Source organism: Penaeus japonicus, unplaced genomic scaffold, assembly GCF_977035675.1.
Source record: "Penaeus japonicus unplaced genomic scaffold, GWHDUDI00000001_assembly GWHDUDI00000022, whole genome shotgun sequence".
NCBI classification, from domain to species: Eukaryota; Metazoa; Arthropoda; class Malacostraca; order Decapoda; family Penaeidae; genus Penaeus; species Penaeus japonicus.
The window spans coordinates 22952087-22962086 of record NW_028234424.1 but is presented as its reverse complement, the minus strand read 5'-3'; the positions used below and the strand labels follow the sequence as shown (position 1 = coordinate 22962086).

The 10000-nt window shown below is 46.8% G+C and overlaps 1 protein-coding gene across 7 annotated transcripts in view; it reads left to right on the top strand.

The window, feature by feature from the left end:
* The window catches only part of LOC122243067 (solute carrier family 4 member 11-like), a 640383-nt gene that overhangs the window by 624577 nt on the left and 5806 nt on the right, over positions 1-10000 (top strand). For all 7 annotated transcript variants that reach the window (XM_086549597.1, XM_086549591.1, XM_086549593.1 and 4 more), the window contains 4 exons: positions 159-365; positions 746-1019; positions 1217-1323; positions 4086-4254. In XM_086549597.1, coding sequence (XP_086405723.1) covers positions 159-365; positions 746-1019; positions 1217-1323; positions 4086-4254 — 757 coding nt within the window. The remainder of the gene's footprint in view (positions 1-158; positions 366-745; positions 1020-1216; positions 1324-4085; positions 4255-10000) is intronic.

The window sequence follows — 10000 nt, the reverse complement described above, 5'->3', positions numbered from 1 at the left end:
TTACAAAGGAACAAAGAGGTTGGGAACCCCTGGCTTAACACACTACTGATTTCCTCCGCAACTTCCTGGCCTTTACTCGCCCACACTTATCTCCCCTTCACTCTGTTATCTTTTCCATGTTACCGGCCCTCTCTTGACCTTATCGTTAACCTCCACAGTCATATTCTACATCTGCGAGGACTTCAAATTAGACTTCAATGCGATGTACTGCGCGGTGGGACTGTGGAATAGCCTCTTCCTGGTGATCTACTCGTTGTTCGACGTCTCGCGGCTGATGCGCTGGTCTACGCGGTCCACCGAGGAGATCTTCGCCCTCTTCATCTCCATCGCCTTCTGCAACGATGCCTTCAACGACGTCAGTAAGAGTAAGGAACCCAGAGTTTTTTTCTTCTTTGGGGGGGACGGCCGGGTATTTGTGTGTGTGTTTTGGTTAGGGGGAACTTGTTTTATTTTTTTGTTTGTTTTCGGGTACAATTATATATATATATATATATATATATATATATATATATATATATATATATATATGTATATGTATATATGTATATGTATATGTATATATATATATATGTGTGTGTGTGTGTGTGTGTATATATACATTTACATAAAGGAAGATGTATCACCGTCCCTTAATTGGAAAAAGTGCCTAGAATGTGCGATGCAAATTAAGTTTCTACCCAAAGCTTGCAAATCTTCATCCCAGCATTTATTTCAAAGACATTTCTCGTTCCTTCTGCCCTCACAGACTTCAGATCCAACTACTACAGTCCGGCATGCCAAGGCGGACTGAACAGTACCGACTCCTTGAACCAAACCTCCAGCTTAAACGGGACTGCTTACAGCGTCCTCGGAAATCACTCTGACGTGTACACGCCCACAGTCTCGGGGCCTCACCACGACCCCAACGCCACCCTCACGCTCGTAGACGAAGTGTGCAAGCGTGAAAACTCCATCCTTTATCTCCTGCTCATGTTCGGTACACTGTGGCTCGGCGTCATGCTGTACAACTTCAACAAGACGTGAGTGTTTCTCCTCAAACGCCCTCCATTCCCACGAGTCGAACAGCAGCGTCACGCAAACACCAACCTTTTAATCTCCACGCTCTGTTCGTCTCTCTCCTTCCGTTCTTCTTATAAGTCAACATAATCCTGTGCTTTACCTAATGCTACCGTCAGCCTACACAGGTTCTCTTGACATCTGTCCCTGTTCCCTCCAGACCCTACCTGAACGCCAACAAGAGGGAGGCTCTCGCAGACTACGCTCTCCCGGTGGCCGTCATCGTCCTCTCCTTCATCGGCTCATACATCTTCAGGGACGTCGACCGTGAGTGCTTAGGAGAAGGAGGAGGAGGAGGTGGAAGAGGAGGTGGTGGAAGAGGAGGTGGTGGAAGAGGAGGAGGTGGAAGAGGAGGAGGTGGAAGAGGAGGAGGTGGAAGAGGAGGAGGTGGAAGAGGAGGAGGAGGAGGAGGAGGAATAGAGGAAAGAGGTGGAGGAAGAATAGGGGAAAGAGGTGGAGGATGAAAAGGGGAAAGAGGTGGAGGAGGAATAGGGGAAAGAGGTGGAGGATGAATAGGGGAAGGAAGAGCAGGAATAGGGGAAAGAGGAAGAGGAAGAATATAGGAAGGAAAAAGTGTAGAGGAAAATTGGGAGGGGTAGGAGAGGAAGAAGGAGAAGGAGAAATAAAGGGAAGGGGAAAAATGCTGTAGGGTAATAAGTAGGAGGAGGGGAGGGATGAGGAAGATAAGAAGGAGGGAAAAAGTGCATTGAGGAGGAGGAATAGGGGGCCAAGAAAGGATATAGGGTAATGAGGAGGAGAGGGAGTAGAAGTATGAATATGATCGGGAAGGAAGAAAAGGTAGATGATATGAAGAGGAGGAGAGTAAGGAGGAATAGGAAGAACATGAATACTGGAAAGATGATTAGGAGTAAAGGAGGAGGAGAAATAGAAAGAATAGAGCATAAAGAAGAAAGTGATGGGTAATGAGGATTAGTAAAAGTTATGAGAGGAGAGGGAAGTAGATAGAGATTCATGAGGAGGAGTAAGAGAAGGAAAAAAAAGTTAGATAGGGAAAAAGAGAAGAGGAGAAGGAAAAGAGGGGAGGGAAGAAAAAGCAACAGCATTATGGCTAGATATAGAACGTGGCCTTAGACCATGATTATATTTGTACTTTGTAAATACGTTCATGCAGACTGATATTCCTAGCCCCTAGTAATTACCAAGCCAAACAGTTTTCATTGGACCCAACATTACTACACGACAATGAACAGACCCCACATACTATTCAATAAAACTGACACTGACTATTTAGTATATTGCTTTTAGTGAATAGATGGAGTAATACAGTTTCAGAATAAACAAAAGCGACGATATACACCACTGTATCCGAACCAACGAGACACTGACTGAACCATTTTCTGTTAACTGAGGCACTTGACTGAACCACTACTAATTACACAATGCTTTACAATGCAAGATGTTTTTGTTATTTTGTTTTTTTTCTCTCCTTGACTTTCAAGAAGATAGATATGTAGTTATATGTAATTTTTCGATACTCTTTTTTTGTACAGTTTTCTTTCATCGTTTTTATAATTGTTGTCTTACTTTAATGTATATTTAAACTCTCCCTGCACCCATATGTGTTTCTGTGTTAGACAGTACGAGAGAGCATAAAAGAGACAAAGGAAGGACGAGAGAATATAAAAGCGAAAAAGGGAAAAAGCGAGAGAAAATGGAATAAAAAGTAGCAAGAGAGAAAGAGAGCACGGAGAGATATCTAGAGAGACCGAGAGTATTCAAAATGGATAGAGAGAGTTGCACAGAAAACGAGTGTCCGTTCATGCGTTTGATTCTGCATGAGAGAGAGAGGGAGAGAGAGAGAGAGAGAGAGATAGAAAGAGAGAGAGAGAGAGAGAGAGAGAGAGAGAGGGGGGGGGTAGAGGGAGAGAGAGAGAGGAAGGAGTATTGTGTGTGTGTCTGTCTGTGTGTCTGTCTGTGTGTGTGTGTGTGTGTGTGTGTGTGTGTGTGTGTGTGTGTGTGAGCGAGTTTGTGTAAATGAGTGAGTATATGAGCGCGTGTATAAGCGAGATAGAGAGTAATAGAGAGAAAGAGAGAGAGAAAGAAAGAGAGAGAGAGAGAGAGAGAGAGAGAGAGAGAGAGAGAGAGAGAGAGAGAGAGAGAGAGAGAGAGAGAGAGAGAACGCAGGAAAACAGAGAACGAGCGATGGCAATAGCATGCATGTGAATAGTGGCCAACCATATTTTCTTTAGTTTCGCTTTGTTCGTTTTTTTTCCCATGTCACCAAGTGCCCCCGAATCACGCATCCTTTTCTTATTTTTGTTCGTATTTTCCTTTTGTTTCAGTTAAGAATGAGAGTAAGTTCTGGCATTATGCTTCAGCCGTGGGCGTGTGGGCGTGCTGTCCAGCCCACCCACGACGGTTTCTGCACCTGCCTCCTACAGTGCCGCTGATTCCCTAGCGATGACGTGCCCCTCACCCACGCCCCTGCCCTTGCCTTCCCCTGGCACATCTCCGCCCTGCTTGTCTCGCCCGCAGCCCACCTGTGTCGTGTGAGAGGGGGCGGGGCTCGACGAGGGGCTAGGCGGGGTGTGGGCGTGGCGTGGGCGGAGCCATGTTATGCTACGTAATGCAGACTAGACATTAACACTTCCATGAGGCGCTGAGTGGACAACATGGCCGCCCATGGAGGCCTTCGTCGCTTTTTTTGTTTTTGTTTTTAGATTTTGCTGTTTTATGTTTAGTTCAGATTTAGTTGATAATCTTTCTTTTAATGGTTTCGATTTGCTTGACTATAATTAATTTAGCTTAGTTTTATTACTTTGGTTGTAGTAATGTGACAGGTGCTGACATACAGTACCCATCACAAAATTTTTAGTTACCTAATAGTGTTTCTACTCAAACTATGTTTTTTGTTTTTCTTTCCAACAATAACTATTTCCTTTTTTATTTGAAAAAAAAAAAACACAAAACCAAGAATAGAAATCCCACCCCCAAACAAAAATAAATAAATACTTAAATCGGCCATAAATAAAAATTCAAGAATTTACTAATTTTTTCGCGTTCGACAGTGGAGCACTTCCGCTACGATGATAGCTACGACGTGTTCAAGTTGGCGCCGCTCTACAGCCTGCCGGTCCCAGCTGTGTTCGCGTGCATGGGCCTCGGCTTCTCACTCTCCATGCTGTTCTTCATGGACCAGAACATCGGCTCAGCCATGGTCAACAATCCTTGCAATAAGTAAGCGCTTGCACCTCCTTTGGAAGGGTTTGGATTTCTTTGATTTTTTTTTCCTTTGACTACTACGAATATGATTTTTTGTTTCTTCCCTGGTTGTAAGTTGAATCTCATTTCTGTGAATTTATTTTCCTTCCTGTGAGTTAATGCCCCGCTCTGTGAACTATTCCCCTTTATGTCAGTGAAGTCCTCTTTACATAAGAGATACCTCTTTATATGAGTTAATTCCCCCTCCTGTACGTTGATATATGTTTCAGTGAGTTAATCACCCTTTTTGTGAACCATATCCCCCTCTTCTGTGAGTTATTTCCCCTTTCAGTGAGTTAATTACCCTTTCAGTGAGTCATATCCCCCCTTCTGTGAGTTATTTCCCTTTTCAGTGAGTTAATTGCCCTTTCTGTGAGTCATATCACTCCTTCTGTGAGTTAATTCCCCTTTCAGTGAGTCATACCCCCCTTCTGTGAGTCATTTCCCTTTTCAGTGAGTTAATTGCCCTTTCAGTGAGGTATATCCCCCCTTCTGTGAGTTATTTCCCTTTTCAGTGAATTAGTTACCCTTTCAGTGAGTCATATCCCCCTTTCAGTGAGCCATATCCCCCTTCTGTGAATTATTTCCCTTTTCAGTGAGTTAATTGCCCTTTCAGTGAGTCATATCCCCCTTTCAGTGAGTCATATCCCCCTTCTGTGAATTATTTCCCTTTTCAGTGAGTTAATTGCCCTTTCAGTGAGTCATATCCCCCTTCTGTGAATTATTTCCCTTTTCAGTGAGTTAATTGCCCTTTCAGTGAGTCATATCCCCTTTCTGTGAATTATTTCCCTTTTCAGTGAGTTAATTGCCCTTTCAGTGAGTCATATCCCCCTTTCAGTGAGTCATATCCCCCTTCTGTGAATTATTTCCCTTTTCAGTGAGTTAATTGCCCTTTCAGTGAGTCATATCCCCCTTTCAGTGAGTCATATCCCCCTTCTGTGAATTATTTCCCTTTTCAGTGAGTTATTTCCCCTTTTAGTGAGTCATATCCCCCATTCTGTGAGTTATTTCCCCTTTTCCCCCTAACTCATCCCCTTTTTCCCTTTTAAGATATTTCCCTTTCCTTTAATTCACTTCTGAGTCATATTCCCCTTTCTGTGATTCATTCCCCTTTTCCCTAACTAATTCCCCCTTTCCTTCTAACATCTCCCCTTTCCTTCTGTGAGTTATTTCCCCTCTCAGTGCTGTTAATTTCCCTTTCAATGAGTAATATCCCCCCTTTTGTGAATTAGATCCCTTTTCAGTGAGTTCATTCCCTTCCATCCCTAATTCATTCCCCTTTTCCTTCTAACTCATCCCCCTTTTCCCTCTAACTCATTCCCCTTTTCCTTCTAACTCATTCCCCTTTTCCTTCTAACTCATTCCCCTTTTCCTTCTAACTCATTCCCCTTTTCCTTCTAACTCATTCCCCTTTTCCTTCTAACTCATTCCCCTTTTCCTTCTAACTCATCCCCCTTTTCCCTCTAACTCATTCCCCTTTCCCCTCTTCTTCATTCGCTCTTTTCCCTCTAACTCATTCCCCTTTTCCCCCTTACTCATCCCTTTTCCCCCCCTTCTTCATTCGCTCTTTTCCCCCAACTCATTCCCCTCTTCCCCTTAACTCATTCCCCTTTTCCCTCTAACTCATTCCCCTTTTCCCCCTAACTCATCCCCCTTTTCCCTCTAACTCATTCCCCTTTCCCCTCTTCTTCATTCGCTCTTTTCCCTCTAACTCATTCCCCTTTCCCCTCTTCTTCATTCGCTCTTTTCCCTCTAACTCATTCCCCTTTTCCCCCTAACTCATTCCCCTTTTCCCCCTAACTCATTCCCCTTTTCCCCCTAACTCATTCCCCTTTTCCCCCTAACTCATTCCCCTTTCCCCCCTTCTTCATTCGCTCTTTCCCCCCTAACTCATTCCCCTTTTCCCCCTTCTTCATTCGCTCTTTCCCCCCTAACTCATTCCCCTTTTCCCCCTAACTCATTCCCCTTTTCCCCCTTCTTCATTCACTTTTTCCTCCCTAACTCATTCCCCTTTTCTCCCTTCTTCATTCGCTCTTTCCCCCCTAACTCATTCCCCTTTTCCCCCTTCTTCATTCGCTCTTTCCCCCCTAACTCATTCCCCTTTCCCCCCTTCTTCATTCGCTCTTTCCCCCCTAACTCATTCCCCTTTTCCCCCTAACTCATTCCCCTTTTCCCCCTTCTTCATTCGCTCTTTCCCCCCTAACTCATTCCCCTTTTCCCCCTAACTCATTCCCCTTTTCCCCCTTCTTCATTCGCTCTTTCCCCCCTAACTCATTCCCCTTTTCCCCCTTCTTCATTCGCTCTTTCCCCCCTAACTCATTCCCCTTTTCCCCCTTCTTCATTCGCTCTTTCCCCCCTAACTCATTCCCCTTTCCCCCCTAACTCATTCCCCTTTTCCCCCTAACTCATTCCCCTTTTCCCCCTTCTTCATTCGCTCTTTCCCCCCTAACTCATTCCCCTTTCCCCCCTTCTTCATTCGCTCTTTCCCCCCTAACTCATTCCCCTTTTCTCCCTTCTTCATTCGCTCTTTCCCCCCTAACTCATTCCCCTTTTCCCCCTAACTCATTCCCCTTTCCCCCCTTCTTCATTCGCTCTTTCCCCCCTAACTCATTCCCCTTTTCCCCCTAACTCATTCCCCTTTCCACCCTTCTTCATTCGCTCTTTCCCCCCTAACTCATTCCCCTTTTCCCCCTAACTCATTCCCCTTTTCCCCCTTCTTCATTCACTTTTTCCTCCCTAACTCATTCCCCTTTTCCCCCTTCTTCATTCGCTCTTTCCCCCCTAACTCATTCCCCTTTTCCCCCTAACTCATTCCCCTTTTCCCCCTAACTCATTCCCCTTTTCCCCCTAACTCATTCCCCTTTCCCCCCTTCTTCATTCGCTCTTTCCCCCCTAACTCATTCCCCTTTTCTCCCTTCTTCATTCGCTCTTTCCCCCCTAACTCATTCCCCTTTCCCCCCTTCTTCATTCGCTCTTTCCCCCCTAACTCATTCCCCTTTCCCCCCTTCTTGCTTCGCGCTTTGCCTCCCTTAACTCATTCCCCTTTTCTCCCTTCTTCATTCGCTCTTTCCCCCCTAACTCATTCCCCTTTCCCCCCTTCTTCATTCGCTCTTTCCCCCCTAACTCATTCCCCTTTTCCCCCTTCTTCATTCGCTCTTTTCCCCCTAACTCATTCCCCTTTCCACCCTTCTTCATTCGCTCTTTTCCCCCTAACTCATTCCCCTTTCCCCCCTTCTTCAATCGCTCTTCCCCCCCTAACTCATTCCCCTTTTCTCCCTTCTTCATTCCTCTTTCCCCCCCTAACCATTCCCCTTTCCCCCCCTTCTCATTCGCTCTATCCCCCTAACGACATGTCCCCCTTCCCCCCTCTTCATTCGCTCCTTTCCCCCCGAACCATCTCCCCTTTCCCCCCTTCTTCATTCGCTCTTTTCCCCCTAACTCATTCCCACCCCTTTCAAACCCTTCTTCCATCGCTCTTATCCCGAACTCATTCCCCTTACCCCTAACTCTTTCCTCCCCTTTCCCCCCTTCTCATTCGCTCGTGTCCCCTAACTCATTCCCCCTTTCCACCCCTTCTTCAATCGCTCTTTCCCCCCCTATCTCATTCCTCTTTCCACCCTTCTGCAATCGCTTCTTCCCCCCCCCTAACTCTTTCCCCTTCCCCCCGCTTCTTCATTCGCTCTTTTTCCCCGCTAACTCATTTCCCCCTTTCCACGCCTTCTCGAATCGCTTCTATCCCCCCATAACCATTCACCTTTCCCTACCCATCTTCATTCGCTCTTCCCCTAACTCATTCCCCCTTTTTCCCCCTAACCATTCCCCCTGTTTTCCCTTTTTCTCCCCCTGCTTCATTCACTCCTTTCCCCCCTAACTCATTTCCTCAATCCCTCCCCCTTGTTCTCCCTTCTTCAATCGCCTTTTCCCCTACTCAGTCCCCTTTTCCCCTATATCATTCCCCCTTTCCCTCCCCTTCTTCATTCGCTCTTTTCTTCCGCACTTTCCCACTCACGCATTCCCCTTTTTCCCCTCTTCTTCATTCACTCTTTCTCCCCCCTAACTCCATTCCCCTTTTTCTCCCGTTCTTTCATTCCCTCTTTTTTTCCCCCTAACCCCTTCCCCTTTTCCCCCTTCTTCTTCATCCACTCTTTCTTCTCCCACCTCCATTCATTCCCCTTTTTTTCCCTCCCCTCTTCTGTATTCACCTGCTTTCCCCCCTAACTCATACCCCTTTTGCCCCTAACACTATTCCCTTTTCCCCCTAACTATTTTCCAAATTTATTTTCCCCCCCACCCCCCCACTTTTCCCCTTCTCCATCCACGTTCTTTCCCCCCTAATTCATTCCCCTTTTTCCCCCTAACTCATTCCCCTTTTCCCCCTCCCTTGCTTTAGTTCTTCTTTCGACGCTGTCTCCTTCCCTCACCCCTAAACCTTTCCCCTTTGTTCCCCCTATCCATGCCCTTTCCCCCTTCTTGCATGACTCGTGCCACCCTTAACTCTGATGCCCCGGGGACACTTCATTCTTCACTCGTTCCCCTACTCATTCCCCGTTCCTCCCTTCGGCAGGTCGCTATGGTCCCAATATTCTTTCACCGTTTCCCAACTTACAAACTCATTCCCCTTTCACCCTCGTCATTCCAGATCTTTGTCCCCCCTAACTCTTCCCCTTTTCCCCCTAACTCATGCCCCCTTTCCCCCTTCGCATTCGCTATCTTTCCCTAACTCAGTCCCCTTTATCCCACCTCCTAACTCATTCCCCTTTTCCCCCTAACTCATTCCCCTTTTCCCCGTTCCCAGTCCCCTTTTCCCCGAACTCCAGCACCTTTTCTCCCACTACTCATGCCCCTTTTCCACTAAACTCTTTCCCCTTTCCCCCCTTCTTCATTCGCTCTTTCCCCCCCTAACTCATCCACGTTTCCCCCAAACTCATTCCCCTTTCCACCCTTCTTCATCCTCGTCCCCCCTAACGCATACCCCGTTTTCTCCCTTCTTGCATGCCTCTTTCCCCCCCCTATCTCAGTCCCCTTTCCACCCCCCCCTCTCATTCGCTCTTTCCCCCCGAACGCATTACACCCTTTTCATCCCTCGACATTTCCTCTTCCCCCCTTACTCATTCCCTCGTCCTGCCCCACTTACCTTCATATCGCTCTGTCCCCCCTAACTCATCCCCTTTTCTCTGCCCTTCTTCATTCGTCCTCTCCTCCCTAACTCCTTCCTCCCCTTTCCCCCTTCTTCAGCAGCTCTGCCCCCCTAACTCATCCCCTTTTGCCTCCCTTCTTCATTCGCCTTCTTTCCCCCCTAACTCACTCCCCTTCCCCCCTTTGCCTTCTTTCGCTCTTCTCCCCAAACTCATTCCCCTTTTCCCCATCTTCATTCGCTCATGCCCCCCTATCCATTCCCCCTTTCCCCCTTTCTTCATTTCGCTCTTCCTCCCCTAACTCATCCCCTATTCCTAACTCATTCCCCTTTTCCTTCTAACTCATTCGCTCTTTCCCCCCTAACCACATTCCCCTTTTTCTCTCCGCTAACTTCATTCCCCTTTTCCCCCTTCTAACATCAATTCGCTCTTTCCCCCCTAACTCATTCCCCGTTTTCTTCCCTAACTCATTCTCCCTTTCTTCTAACTCATTCCCCTTTTCCCCATGCTTCATTTGCTCTTTCCCCCCTAACTCATTCCCCATTTTCCTCTAACTCGTTTCGCTCTGTCCCCTAACTCATTCCCCT